Genomic DNA, 15,946 nt, shown 5'->3' on the forward strand with positions numbered 1-15,946 from the left:
ACCCCGTGTATGCCTATATAGTCTGTGTACTGCACAATTCCACGTGCACCATCCACCTGGCCTAAATATCAGTAGCGCCTCCCTACCCCGACCCAAGCTGGATTAAAGACAGTGGTAGTCTTGACCTTAGGCACAAAGATTGTATATTTTTTATATGGTGGGATAATTGGCTGGATAATTAATTGACTATACTCTGTTCTGGGGAGAAAATCAGAGCTGTTATTTGCTATCATGCCATCAACTCCCCAAACTCTATTATTCTACTAAAATTTGGTGTTGTACTAAACACTACAGAAATAAAAAGGTCATCTAAATGACTCCTTAGCTTTGAACCTAAGTCAGCAGGGGAAATGTTTTACACATTTTATTTCACATGTCTTCATCTTGAATTTTCCATTCCTCCTATTCTCTTCTCAAGATGCAGTTTTTAGTGATGGATTATACACAGAAAGGAATGAAAAATATGAGTTCGAGATTTTATTAATAGTTTGTATAAACCTTCTTATAAATTCCCTAAAAATGTCTTCAAATTGTTTTCTTTTTCTTTATTAATACATTTTTTAAATAGCAGCTTTCTTGAGGTATAATTCAACCACAAAATTCATCCATTTAAAGTATGTAATTCAGTGGTTTTTAGTATATTCAGAGTTGTGCAATCATCACCACTATCTGATTTAAGAAAATTTCATCACTTCAAAAAGAAACCCCATATTATTAGCAGTCACACCCCACACTTCACCACCACGAGCCCTAGGCAAACACTAATCTACTTTCTGTCACTATAGATTTGCCTATCTTAGACATTTCATATAAATGGAATCATACAATAAATGGCCTCTTGTGACTGACTTCTTTCACTTAGCATATGTCTTCAGGGTTCATCCATGTTGTAGTATGTATCAGTACTTCATTGCTTTTTATTGCTGAATAATATTCTATGGTATGGATATACCACATTTTGTTGATCCATTCATCAGTTGATGGACATTTGGGTTATTTTCACTTTTTGATTATCATGAATAATGCTGCATCAAACATTCCTGTACAGGTTTTTTTTTGTATGGACTTATGTTTTTATTCTCTTGGTTATATACTTAGAAGTGGAATTGCTATGTTATATGGTAACTCTATGTTCAACACTTTGAGGAACTACCAGACTATTTCCCAAAGTGGCTGCACCATTTTATAATCCTACTAGCAATGTATGAGGGCTCCAATTTCTCTACAACCTTGCCATCACTTGTTATTTTCTGTCTTTTTTATTTTAGCCATCCTAGTGGGGTGAAGTGGTATCTCATTGTCATTTTGATTTGCGTTTCCCTAATGACTAACGATGTTGAGCATCTTTTCATGTGCTAATTGGTCATTCGTATATCTCCTAAGGAGAAACGTCTATTCAAGTCCTTTGCTCATTTTTTTAATTATTATTTTTACTTGTGATAAAATACACATAACAAAATTTGCCATCTTAATCATTTTTAAGTGTACAGTTCAATGGCATTAAGTACATTCTCATTGTTGTGCTGTCATCACCACCATCCATCTCCAGAACTCTTTTCATCTCGCAAAACTGAAACTCTGTACCCATTAAACACTAACTCCTCATTCCCTTTTCCCACAGCCCGTGGCAACCACTATTCTACTTTGTGTCTCTACGAATTTGACTACTCTAGAAACCTTATATAAGTGGAATCATACAGTATTTGTCCTTTTGTGACTGGCTTATTTCACTGAGCCTGTCTCAAGATTCATCCATGTTGTAGCACGTGTAGAATATCCTTCCTTTTTAAGGCTGAATAATGTTACACTGTATGTATATACCACATTTTGTTTATCTATTCATCCATCCATTGATGGACACTTGGGTCACTTCCACCCCTTGGCTATTGTGAATAATGCTGCTATGAACATGGGTGTACAAATATCTGTCAGAGTTCCTGCTTTCATTATATACTTTTGGGATATACTGAGGAGCAGAATTGATGGACCATATGATAATTCTATTTTTAACTTTTTAAGGAACTGCCACACTGCTTTCCGTAGCAGCTGCACCATTTTACATTCCCACCAATAGTGCACAAGGGTTCCAATTTCTTTACATCCTCACCAACACTTGTTATTTTCTGCTCTTTTTTTTTTTATAGTAGTCATCCTAATAATTGTGAAGTGGTATTTCATTGTAGTTTTGATTTGCATTTCCATGATTAGTGATTGTATTAGTCAGCTTGGACTGCCATAACAAATTGGTATTTGGCTTAAACAGCATAGACTGGGTGGCTTAAACAACAGAAATTTATTTCTCACAGTTCTGGAGCCTGGCAGTCTAAGATCGAAGTTCCAGCTGATTTGGTTCCTAGTAAGAGCTCTCTTCCTGGCTTGCAGATGGCTGCTTTCTCATTGTGTTCTCACATGGAAGAAAGAGAGAGATCTTTCTCTCTCCCTTTCCTTCTAAGGCCACCAATTCTAATGGATTAAGGCCTCACCCTTACGACCTCATTTAAACTTAACTCCTAGAAGCCCCATCTCCAAATACAGTCACATATGAATTTTGGAAGGACACAGTATGGTCCATAGCAGTGATGTTGAACATATTTTCATGTGCTTATTGGCCATTTATATATCTCTTTTGGAGAAATGTCTATTCAAGTCCTTTGTCCAGTTTTAATTTGGGTTGTTTTATTTTCTTGCCAAGTTGTAGGAGTTATTTATATATTCTGGATATTAACTCCTTATCAGATATGTGATCCACAGATATTTTCTCCCATTCTGTGGGTTGTCTTTTCACTCCACTGATTGTGTCCTTTGATACTCATTTTTTTAATTGTTGTTTATCTTTTTATTGTTGAGTTGTAAGAGTTTGTTGTATATTCTGGATACAAGCCTCTTACCAGACATATGATTTGCAGATATTTTCTCCCATTCTTGTCTTTTTAGTTCTGGATGGTGTCCTTTAAAGCACAAAAGCTTTTAATTTTGATAAAGTCCCATTCATTTTTCCTTTTGTTGCTTGTGCTTGTGGCGTCGTATCTAAGAAGCCATTACCTCATTCAGAGTCAGAAGGATTTACTCCCTGTTTCCTCTAAGGGTCTTATCGTTCTAGCTCTTACATTTAGGTTTATGACCCATTTTGAGTTAATGTTTGTATGTGGTGTGAGATATTCCTTTTCTTTTAATCATTAAGAACATAGTAGTTTTAGAATGTTCTTTACTAGATTAGATATGGAAAAATTAGTAAAGAGGGGTTTTTTTGGTTGTTTTTGAAGAATCTTTTAAAAAAATCACTGACTCATTGCAGACATGGGAAATCACATCTATTTATATCATCAAAAATATACCTCATTTACATTTTGCTCATTCAGTCTGTTTTAAAAGCAGAGAAAACCAAACATAAGGTAACTTAACGGGAATGGCTGCTAAGATAACCTTCATTGAAAGATTATGAATAATATCATGATTACAAATAAAAACTTGGTCTCATCTTTTCAGCCCAGAATTGGCTGAGACTCCATATCATTTTTTTAGCCTGATTAATGGCAGAGTAACTAATTAGAGTGGGAAAGAGATGAGCAGATCATTCAAGATGTCAAGTGCAGTCAAAGTGCCATTTTGTCATAGATCATATAGTAAAGCTCATAGAGACAGTTGTGTGTAATAAATAGGAACTGAGAATACTCAGATCTTGAAGAGTCAAGATAATGCTTTTAAATTCAGCATTATTTAGTTAGACTTGATTTTCTTTCTCTGAATTGTCATACTGTTGAATTGACCTTTGATTTACTGATATGTTAAGATTTGGTGTGGATTTTGTTTTTGCTTTGCAGGATGCACAGAATCAAAAGTTAAAGACAAGTGTATGGTACCGTGAGGTAAATGGTTATGTTTCCTTCCATGCATGCTGGACTCCTGATCTCGATCTGTTGCAAAGTATAATTACTGTAAGGAATAGATATTATCTTTGTGTTTATAGTTCCTCAGATCTGCAGCAGACCTAATGTATTAGAATCCATGTAAGCTGATGGCCATCGTTTCTGGTTAGGGCCACCGTCTTTAGGAGTTGGATGTGAAATCCTCTCCCCTAACAGATAGTACTAACAGGCTGATCAATTGGGTTATTCATCCAAATCCCTCTTCAGTCCTTTGGTGAGGTTGCCACTGCCCTCTTTTGACAAGTTTCCTTTTTGGCTACTCCTAACAGGTTTGGGATGATGAGTTTTTATCCTGGAACTCCAGCATGTTTGATGAGATTAGAGAGATCTCCCTACCTCTAAGTGCCATCTGGGCCCCTGATATCATCATTAATGAATTGTAAGTGTGGTGGGTGTATTTCTGTGTGGTTTAATCTGCTTAGAATGTTCAGGCCAGTTGCTGCTTACTTTCAGTCATTGCTATTTTTTGTTTCTCAACTTGAAGAGGAGCATCTTGTTGGGAATATTCAGGTTAGAAGTACCATGAGTTGACATCATCTAAGATACAGATTTGATTACTACACTTGAGGTTACTCATGGATTATGTCTGTGTTATAGCAGTAGCAAGTGAGGTAACTTATGAGTTTGTCATTGCCAAACCCATCTCTACCAGGGTAAATTATCTCATGGGGAAAGTGATTCTGTCTTGGTACTTCTAGGCTAGTCCTGGGTGTCATCATCACTACCATCTCATAATCAGTTCTGTCTGTGTATTGAAATGACTAAGCTCTCTCTGTTACAACAAGGTCTCTTGTGTTTCATACAGTGTGGACATTGAAAGATCACCTGACCTTCCCTATGTTTATGTGAACTCATCTGGGACCATTAAGAACGCTAAGCCCATCCAGGTGGTCTCTGCATGCAGTTTAGAGACATACGCTTTTCCGTTTGATATCCAGAATTGCAGCCTAACCTTCAACAGCATTCTGCACACAGGTAAACCGGGAGAGGTACAGTCCACTAGCGGGAAACGTACCTGTGCTGGGTTGGCACACATAGGTAGAATTGTATTATGCCATTCCTCAGGTCTATTTTATTCTTGCACATCATTGACTTTTTACAAATCTAAATCTCTTCCTGCAATTATTTGGCCAAGTACAGTGTTATGCCCAGTTGTATAGCCCATTGCTGCTGTTGGTATGGGAATACAATATTAGGCAGGCCTCCACTGCCTTTGAGAATGTTATAGAAGTCACAGGAGCAGTTCCATCATTCTATGGATAGTGAGATCCACACCCTAAATTCATAGCTTTTTTTTCATGGCTAGAAAGATTTTCTTCCACACCTCTACCCCTAATTCAAAATGGTTGTGTTGAACCCCATCTCAGTAAGGCTGTACATGTAAGGTCAGGAACAAAAGGAAGGATTTGACCAGGAGTTAGAAAAATGAGTTGATGTTGGTGCCTCTCATTATGGGAAAGTGAATTGTTCCTGTTGTTTTCAGTGGAAGATGTGGACCTGGCCTTCCTGAGGAGCAGAGAAGACATTAAGCATGACAAAAAGGCATTTTTGAATGACAGTGAATGGGAACTTCTTTCTGTGCCCTCAACATACAACATCCTGCAGAGCAGCGTTGGAGATTTTGCACAGATTCAGTTTAATGTAGGTCCTTTCCCTTCCTGTCCCTGTTGCCCACTCCTCTGCAATCTTCGGCTTTCTCTATTGGAATCTCTGCTCTGTTGCATATTCTCACTCATTATCATCCAGGAACAGCTGATTCAGATGGCTCTGGACATCCACTTGCATTCTGGCATTTCAGAGACCAGAGATTCAGTCACAGATCCCAAACTCCTGATGTAGATATTCCATACGTGAATACAAAAAGAATGATTTGGAGACCTGAACCACTCACCCCACAGGAATCCTCAAGCCTTTTGGTACATACTAACATCCTCACTTCTAACTGCTACTGAGAGAAAAAAAAGAAAACCCACACACACCAACAACAACAAATCGGGAGAACAGTGTCTCTTCAAAATTATTGTTCTGTTTTTAATTGAGTAAATTATTAATTAATTCCAGATGCAGATGCATAAAATTTTCATATTATTAACTTGAATATCTTGAGGGACTAGCTAACAAATCACCTGCAGGATCCTCAGAGACCACTGGTGGTTTCTGGATTAGAGAGAACAACTGTCCTAAAAGGACGTGATGAGAATCTGAACTTCTCAGATGCGCTGTTGGGAACGCTCTTGCCTACATTGTTCACAGGGAAATTTGTCCAGCAGGGGCCTGAGGTGCAGTGAGAGGGCGGGACAGTGAGGCCTGCTGCTGTGCACTCCTGAGGCGGCCACTCTCCCTTCCCTGGCCCTCCTGGCAAACCGTCCTCACAAGTGGTCTGCAGCAAGTTCATACAACCGGTAGACTCACATCATTAGCATTCACCTCTGCTTTTCTGCACAAAGTCAGCTAAGATGGTGGTGCTTGGGGTGGGTCTTTCATGCCAGGTAATGGATCCAATTGAAAAATAGAGACTACAGACAGGTCAGGATTGCACATAAGATGAATTCTCCTGGAAACAAACCTTTTGAATAAGACGGAAAATTCAGACAAGACTAAGGTGCTATAGTAACAATGGATAATTATACGCCAAGGGTGGGTGGTGGTGAAATAAGCTATTATTGAGGGCACAGATGACCCTCCGTTGGTTAAAAGGTGTTGTATGCAGCTTTGCAGCAAAGCTCTTGTTAAATCGAGGCCTCTTAGAAACAGCTGTGGTTTGAACTTGACTCGTGTATAACGCTGGGTCCTAGCTATTCACAACTCATACCTTCCTAGCGGTGGGGTTTGGGTCCTTGCATATTCTGCTTGGTTTTTAGCAAAGCTTGCATTGTGGCTTTTTTGTCCACTTTTTTTAGCGAGGGAAAGGGAGGGAAAAAAAGAAAGCTTTTTTAATTTCAATGAGTTTCTTGGCTAAGAGTAAACACCTCATTAATTTTAAAGATATCAGCCCACAAACATTATTAATGCAGCCCGAATAATGGAGAGCATTAAAGGGAAATGTGAGGGAGTAGCACGTGCGAGGTGGCTCATAGTCACCTACCAAGCACTCCGGAGAACGCTGCACACACCATTACCTACACTGCACGGAGGAGACAAACAAAGGCAAGAGATGGGGCAGGTAAACAGTAGTGCGCGCGCACGCGTGCACACACACTCTCCTTCTCTCCATAGGGCAGCCGTTATTTGTAGTTACATGTCACCCTTCACCCTAAAGATTAATTTGTCTTCTCAACAGTGGCAAAAGCTTTTCTATGTACTAGCTCCATTTTAAATATGATTAAGAGGCGTATAAGATTAAGGAAGGAGAGGCTTCCGTGGACCTCAGGAACCATGGTCCCATTCCTTTGCTCTGTTCACGAGCATGCTTCTTCTCCATTTACAGTGTTGACATCCAGGTGTACCGGAGGTGGGTGTCAGGATACGATTTCATGCTCTTGGAGCTTTTCCCTGGGGCCCTTTGCCCTGGGGACTAAGGAGGGTTATCTAGCAGGGCTGGCTTCCACCCTGGCCCTCGAGAACAGAGTAGGGAAAGAATCCGGAGTAGAGTCACAGATCATATTTGGTCAGGCAGGGAGCCAGAATCTGGAGTGATTCTTAAACTTTAGAAAGACTTAAAATAGATTCAGTGACTATCCCAGTTCTCTGTCTCCCTGGACCTCTCTCAACTCCATGCCTCCCCATTCCTGCTACGTGCACCGTGGCTACACTCATGTTCTCTTACTCCATACCAGGCATCCTACTCTGAATTTAGCAACCGAGGCACTCTGTGTGAATTCAACAGCCCTCGGCCAATGATGTGAACATTGGGCCGGCCAACATCCTAACAGCAAAGGACCATCTTCCTCTTAATCTAATGACCTGGCTGGGGCTGGGGCTGGCGATAGGTGGGGTAGGCAGGAGGAACAATGATCTATTCTAAACATGTCTTCACCCTGGGCCTGATGTACACTGCTGCCATTGATACCAAACTAAATGTTCCAGATGCCCTGTTAGTTCCAGCAAATGTGCAATCATATCTGCGGGCTCTAGGGCATGCATTGTTTATCAGTAGGCACCGCTGATGCTTTGGAGTCAGGCTGAATTCCACGGGGAGCCCGGGGCACAGGCACTTCTTCCTACAAGGATGTCTGTGTGCAACCGGGTATCCAGCAGCCATGGGAGGGGAGGTTTCCTCCAATACATTATTGGAAGTGCTTGTTCCCAGAAACAGCAGGGTGAGCATTTGATTTGTGTATGGTGGTGTTTTGTTTTGTGTTTTTATAGAATGAGAGTAGAAGTGGGAGGAGGTAGGAATAAAATTTAAGAACTCATGTTGGATGGAAAAGGGTGGACAGCTGCGGAAACTAAAGTGAGTCCAACCACACATATACTCACACTGAATAAGGTGTTTACTCAGGCAGGATTTGGGGGCCCCACAGGGGACTCTTAGAAAAATGCAGAGGGGCATTTGGGAGAGAAAGTTGCCTCTTTTACTTTCTTTTTTTGACATAATTTTCCTTTCTAGATTAGGGTAAATTTGTTGAGGTATCCATTGAATGCAGCTGATAAACTTGACAGACGATCCTTCTGAGCTCCACCAGATCACTCCAGAGGGGGACGGAGAGAGAGAGAGACAGAGAGAGGGAGAACAAGAATTTAGAGCCCCAGAAACCTTTCCAGGGTCACTCAAGTAATCCTGGAATTCTGGACTTTCTGCTAATCCAGCCCAACCCGTGGCCCAGATTCAAGAAACTCTCCGGTGCAAAGATCTTACTTACATGGCAGCAACTTTCCGCTTCTTTCTGAATTGGGAATGCTGAGAGGGGCTTGGAAGAGGAGGAAAATGGGCTTCTGTATGAAGCGTGAGTCTGGGCGTCAAAATTCCAACTATGTCATAAAGACGGTCATGCAAAATTGAGTACTGGTGGGGTCTACCATCAAGGAGGCAATTAGAGGCTAACCTTGGGGCCTATTCCATCTCCAAGGAGCTCTCCACACACACTTTCTGAATTAGATTGATCTCTTTCATTAACATCAATAGGCTCCAAATACCTTTGTGTACTTATTATTACCTGGCTTTAATGGATAATGAAATTGTGGCATAATATTGCTAACACCTGAAGGGTGTCTAATGGAGAACACGGACTGAAACTAAAATGCTTTTTCTTCCTTTTCTGTGGAATTTAAAGGCACCAGCTCCTTTAGTCCATTAGAAATGATGGGCTCTAGGTAGGGGCTGTTCTGCAGAGAGCAGTGTCTCACTGAGCTGGAGACATACCTTCCCCCAGCATAAGCAGAGGTTGCTGCCTATGGCGTCACCCACAGAGAGGTAGCCCTCAGAGGAATGACCTCAATTGGAGAAACCCCATTTGGGCTAACTCCATTCTGGAACTAAAAGTACTGGAACTAAAAGTAGCATTATTAACAGACTGTAATACAACTCAACGAACATCTTTTGAGCTCTTATGATGTGCCAGGCTCAATGGTAAGCACTGAGGACACAGACATGAATAAAACAAGGCTCCTGATATCTATATGGACCTCAAAATCTGCCCAGGGAGACGTAATAACAATAACCACAAAACTGAGCACTTACCCTGCATCAGGCACCATTTTAAGAGTTTGTACATGTAATCCTCACATTTCTATGAGATAGGTACTCTAAGTATCCACATTTTTACAAGTAGATGAATTGGGGTGCAGAGAAGTTAAGTAACTTACCCAAGGTTACAGGGTGACTAGTGAAGCCTGGACTTGAACCCAGGCAATCTGACTCCAGAAACTATGTGCCTAATCCTATATGATGGTGACACACAACTAAACATAATGCAGTATATTCCAGTCCATTCTTTGGCATCCATCCACTGTGTATTACTGGGCAAGTCACCAATATTAGTTTCCTAGGGCTTCCCTAACAAAGTACCACAGACTGGGTGGCTTAAAACAATAGAAATTTATTCTCTCACAGTTCTGGAGACTAAAAGCCTGAAATTAATGTGTTGGCAGGGTTGGTTCCTTCTTGGCACACTGAGGGAGAATCTGCTCCATGCCTCTCTCCTAACTTTTTGTTGGTTACTGGCAATCTTTTGCATTCTTTGGTTTGTAGATGTATCACTCCAATCTCTGCCTCCATCTTCACATTCTCCTTTGTGTGTCTCTTCTCTTCTTCTTAAAAGGACAACAGTCATATTGTGTTAAGGGCCCACCCTACTCCAGTAAGATTTCTTCTCATCTAGTTACATCTGCAATGATCTTGTTTCCAAATAAGGTCACATTCTGAGCTTCCAGGAAGGACACGAATTCTTGGGGGCATTATTCAACCCAGTATAGTCTGCTGCCCTCTGGCTCCCCAAAACTCATGTCCATTCCATGTGCAAAATACAGTCACTCCATCCCAACATCCTCAAAAGTCTTAATCCATTCTAACACCAACTCTAAGACCAAGATATCTCTCAATATAAACTCAAAATGTCCAAATCTCATCATCTAAGTCATGTGTAGACTTTGGTTATGGTCCATTTTGGGGCAAACTTCCTCTCTATCTGCAGACTTGTGATTTATCTAAGTACCAGAGTCTGGTTCCTGATCCCATAAGACATGGGGTGGGAGGTCAGGGGGCAAGGCCACTGTCATATTAACAGTTCTACCACCAAAATTTAGGATAGTTACTGACACTCTGTTCATACTCAATTAATGTTTTTTGAACAAGAGAATAAAGGGCTTTGAGGATCAAATGAGATATGAAAATAAAACATTTCCAAAACTGTAGGTACTATTTGGTCTGTCTTAGGAGTGGGAACATCCGTGCTAAATGATGTGGTGTGATGAGGTGGTTTTGGAGGCCCTGTCTAGCTTTACAATTGTATAAGCCGAAAATAGACAGAGGAGATTTCTGCTTTATGTTACATCAGAAGTTAATTGTCTACCCTTATACTTACATGTTTCCCTTCTACTTTCTGCTACTGTCGATATCCAAGGAGCAATATCCTCCCACAGGACCAACTACATAATTTGTGGGGCTTAGCACAAAGTGAAAATGTAGGGCCCCCTGTTCAAAAATTATTGAGAATTTCAAAATGGCACCAGCAGAGAATTAAACCAAGTGTGGGGCCCTTCTAAGTGCCCAGCTCTGTGCAACTGCACGGGTTGCATGCCCGTGAAGCCGGTCTGCCTCCCAACCTCTTAGCTCTTGCCACACCTCTCCCTTGGCCCTTGGGGAAGATGTGGTTTGATAAAACTGCACTTTCTGGAAATCAGGGACCCTGAGGAGCCACAGTGCCCATCTTTGGTTCTGACCCGGATTTCCATTCACTCTCTGCATCAGGCTCTGGGTGGAGAGGAATCATTCTCAGCACTTGCTATTTACATAGGATCTTTATTTAAAGAGTACAACAGCTAATCTCAGTTATACCCAAGGTGTTTGGCAAAAGTAAACTGCTTTTTATAAAAGGAGAAATCAAGGCATGGAGAGGTTAAATACTTCACCCAGGATCACTTAAACTAGCACACGCAGACACCTCGAATTGAGGGCTCAGGAGCTTCTGTCCCCTTGACTCTACACCTGGGCTTTTTCGTCTTAATCAATATGCCTACTTGTACTTTTCTTTAGGGTGGTGTTCTTAGACTTACATCTCTTTCATGTAATATCCGCCATGAAATCTGTAGGGGATCTTCTGCTTCTACCCACCAGAGACAGCAGGCTTGGTCGCCCCCCACCCCATGTGGCCAGACCACCAATAGCCCGGGCCTGGCCCACAACACAAGACCCCTGTGGACTCTGACCACTTGACTCCCTTCTTACTGCCCCCACCTGACCACAGCCATCTTAGTCTCAGCGTGACGAAGGGAGCTAGAGAGATGCAGGCTGATGGCAGCTCGTGTTGTTGTTTTCCTTGTTGACTGCACTTTGGTAGAAATGTATTTTAACCAGGTTATTGCAAAGCAGTGAGCGCTGCTCCTGTTTAGATATTGCAGCCAATTGTGTTTAATGTGAAAGACAACAGCCAGACTATAATCCGCCAAACCGCTCTGGCCTGCCAAGCTCCCCTGAGTTGGGATATGCCCTCAGACCCGATGGCTGGGGAGCCCCCGCTCTCATCAGCCAGGTGATGTCTGGTCTCGCCCAGCCAAGCTCTTCCCCCACCACCTTCTGCTCCATCCCTGGCCTCTGTCTTGGCTCATTTCTATGTGATTCTCTTCCAGAGAGGGAGATTGAATTAGGGAGGAGAACCCTGAACTCAACTCAGAGGTCTGATCGGATCGAGAGTACACTGTATAGGAAAGAACACTGGGTTTGGAATCAGAAGATATGGAGGCACATCCCGCTCTGCCACCTACTCGACTTACTTAGGGGCTGAGCTTTAGTTTTAAAAATCTATGAAGTGGGGACATTATACTACCTGCTAACAGGCTCGCAGTGAGGATTAAATAAATCACATCACAGGTGTAAAAGCATCAGCTAGCACCCCATCTGATGCATAGAAAGCATGTTGTTTGGTGAATCAGAGCAATGGGAGATTTCACACATTATTGTTTTCCAAGTCTAATAAGAAAAGGCCCAGAACATTTATCTGTTCAGTAAGCATTTATCAAATACTCACTATAAGATAGACATTATTTTTGGCCCCAGGAGGGGTTAAAAAAAGTTACTGCTCTCGCTCTCAAAGGGCCCACAGTCTGGTGGGGGAAGCCGCCCTGTTATTTCCTGGTTCCTCTCCAGGAAGGATAAGAATAGAGCTTGTGTTTATTAAAGACACTTCCTATCACCATCCCGGAGAAGCTAGGTGTAAAAACATGGCAACAATCATTGCAATTTTATGAGACTCAAATTCCCAGCTGCAAAACCCACTCAGCAGCTCTGCATCCAGCCATACTGCAGGCTATGAGCATATCTTCAGCTGGCCCCCCACTCAGATCCACTCTCCCCCTTCACCTCCCGCTTTCTGCTGCTGGAGAATGTCGCCTACAGAGATGGGATCTCTGGTCATGTTTGGCCAGTAGAGGGCAGGGGGAGCCGTGGCAAGAGATTGGAGGTGGGGGGTGCTTATCTCTCCATTTCCATCCCTGTGGAGTTGCTGCCTGGCTGGCTATGCCTCCAAGGGGAAGCCACGACTCCCATCCAGCAGGCCTATCTCGCCCCAGCCTCCAGACACATTCCCAGCCCTTGACCCCTTCAGGCCTACGGGAAGGAATGGTTCACCCAGTCCCCCAAATTCCTGGGGCACTGCCCTCCTTCTTGTGTTTCCCTATGCCTGGTCCACACTTTGTCAAGCCCTCCTCAAATTTCCCAATTTAATTGTGCTATTTATTCCTGCCCACACTCTGACAGATACACAGGTGCTAAGGCACTCGCCTTCCAAGTAAGAAGAAAGACTAAACCAAAAACAATGCAATATGTTGCATATTATGTGATGTAAGAAGAAAGATTTTGGTGTAAACCTGGTTTTAAAACATTTTCTCACTCACCAGTTATGTGAGTTTGAATACGCAATTTCATCTCTATGAACCTCAGTTTCCTTGTCTGTAAAATGGAGATAATAATACCCAGCCAAGATAAAGCATATGAAACACTTAGCTCAGTGCCTGGCATCCATCAAGTGATAAATAAATAGTAGCTTATTCTTATTATTATAATTATTAATAATATTAATATTAGCTCTACATAAAAACTTAAAGGATTTTTTCTTTCTACACCACAAAACAATCTATTTCTAAACTACATAGACTTTTCACGTTATGCAAACACGTTGGGACTTCGGGGAGACTTCTTGGCTATGGGTTTGGCCAAACATTATTCTGTCGGCTTAGACCCTCTTTTCAACAGATTCCTTGTCCCTGGCCAGGTGGTGATCCGCAGGCGCCCACTGGTCTATGTCGTGAGCCTGCTGATTCCCAGCATCTTCCTCATGCTTGTGGACCTAGGGAGCTTCTATCTACCACCCACCTGCCGTGCCAGGATTGTGTTCAAGACCAGTGTGCTGGTGGGCTACACCATCTTCAGGGTCAACATGTCTGATGAGATGCCTAGGAGCACAGTGAGCACCCCTCTGATTGGTAAGCAGCCTTGGGGTTGCCAGACACCCATCTTACATTACTCCCGTCAAAGATCTGATGTTGCATTTCAGACGGGGAGAGGGAGAGGACCCAGAGACTCCGACTAACTCCACCTCTTCTGGTTCCTTCCCTCAGGGGTCTTCTTCACAGTCTGCATGGCCTTCTTGGTTCTCAGCTTATCTAAGTCCATCCTGTTGGTCAAATTCCTCCACAATGAGCAGCGCACTGGGCAGGAGCGGCCCCTCTTGTGCCTTCGAGGGGACACTGATGCTGATGGCCCTAGAACGGATCCCAGGGCCCAGCTTGCTGCAATGACAGGTTTATGAGAAGCCTTGAGGCCCCTACCATGTCTTGCTGTATCACCCTCAGCACTAGTTCCCATTGATGGAGCACCAGGCTGTGTGTCAGGCTGTATAAAAAATTTGAAACTCCTGCTTCTTAGCCTCTGCACTGCGTTTTACATTACCTTTCTGGGGACTGAAGACCACTTCCTGCTGGCTTTCCAGAAAGCCTCATTTTAGCTTGGCGGTTGGACCCTCAGGCACTTTAGCTTGTTTTTTTTTTTCCCCAATTTCAACCAATTACCTAAAGTGACTGAGTCGTCAACTCCAGAATAGTAGAGTACTGGTGCACACACTCACACACACACATACAATTTGTATAAATTTGGGTTCTAGTTGCTTGATACGAAAAAGTATAAGAATCATCTCAGCCCCTAAACTCCAACTGAGCCAATGTGAGGTGGCCCCTAGCTTAGAAAATCTGCTAGATGGCTGGAGCCTAGACACCCTACTTGCACAGTGCAGCTCTGCCGTGCTCTGTAGGGCTCCCTCTAGCACAGCCTCGCCTCCCCTAGACAGGGAGGGAGAGAGTCCCCAACCCCAACACAAGCCACTGCCCAATTTTGCCCACAACCCTCCTGGGCTCACCTAGGATGTTTTCCTCTATCACGCAGAGTCCCCCATCGGTCAAGAGCACCAGGCCCAGCCAGGGACGCTGAAGGAAGTCTGGACCCAGCTTAGATCCATCAGCGACTACTTCCGAACCTGGGACCAGGAGGACCAACAGGAGGTCGGGTGGCTGGCCCTCCTGGAACGCTTTGACCGACTGCTCTTTCAAGGCTACCTTGTCGTGCTGGGCCTCTACACTGTCACCCTGTGCTCCCTCTGGGCACTGTGGAGTGGCTTGTGAAGACTGAAGTTTCTGGTCTCAATCAATGTGCTCTCACAGCACTTGGGGAAGGCTGAAACATTTTTGTGGGGAGTTGGGATGAATGCTGGGCTAAAAAGCCCTCCAGTCCCCGTTGCTTCTTTTCATTCAGTCCAAATACTCACACCTAATGAGCTCCTGAATGACCCAGGAGAAATGCATTCATGATGAAAATGTATAAACAGCGCAAGGCATAGAGTGAAAAGTAAGCCTGCCTTCTTATCTCAGTTCACTCCCCAAATGTGACCACGTTAGCAATCTCTCTTTCAGAAAATTTCTAGGCACATACAAACATATATGTATGTATTAACAGTTTTTTAAAAAGTGCAAGACTACTCCATCTCCTAGTCCTGTCTTGGACACTTATTCATTCAGTCCTTCAACAAAACCTTTACTGAGTGTCAATTAAGTCCTAGGCATTATGTTAGGCACACCAGAGAGTACAAAATAAGTCAGTCACACACCATTCTTCACTTGACTTTATTCCTGAGGTCAACCTTGTACCAACCAGAATGCAAAATCCCCACCATATCCGTATCCTGAAGCTCTTGTTCCCGCTACCCTGGTGGAGTCCATCTTCCTCTGTACCTCCTCAGCAATGATTTACTGTTGGAGGGAATCCAGGTGCCAAGTCTTCTAGGCCCAATCTAGTATAACATTTAGTCAATACATACCATGTGGAAGGCACTGAGCTAGGGGATAGGCTTAATGCATGGCCCGTGGGTTCAAGGAGT

General features: G+C 43.0%; 1 protein-coding gene across 1 annotated transcript in view; it reads left to right on the forward strand.

The window, feature by feature from the left end:
* Nucleotides 1–15,194, forward strand: part of HTR3B (5-hydroxytryptamine receptor 3B) — a 28,655-nt gene extending 13,461 nt beyond the window's left edge. The window contains exons 3-9 of the mRNA XM_004427311.3: nt 3,822–3,866; nt 4,196–4,305; nt 4,732–4,901; nt 5,410–5,567; nt 13,793–14,003; nt 14,139–14,321; nt 14,959–15,194. Of these exons, the coding sequence (XP_004427368.3) occupies nt 3,822–3,866; nt 4,196–4,305; nt 4,732–4,901; nt 5,410–5,567; nt 13,793–14,003; nt 14,139–14,321; nt 14,959–15,194 (1,113 nt within the window). The remainder of the gene's footprint in view (nt 1–3,821; nt 3,867–4,195; nt 4,306–4,731; nt 4,902–5,409; nt 5,568–13,792; nt 14,004–14,138; nt 14,322–14,958) is intronic.
* Nucleotides 15,195–15,946: the final 752 nt, after the last annotated feature.

Source organism: Ceratotherium simum, chromosome 7, assembly GCF_057802395.1.
Source record: "Ceratotherium simum simum isolate JZ-2026a chromosome 7, ASM5780239v1, whole genome shotgun sequence".
Lineage (NCBI taxonomy): Eukaryota > Metazoa > Chordata > Mammalia > Perissodactyla > Rhinocerotidae > Ceratotherium > Ceratotherium simum.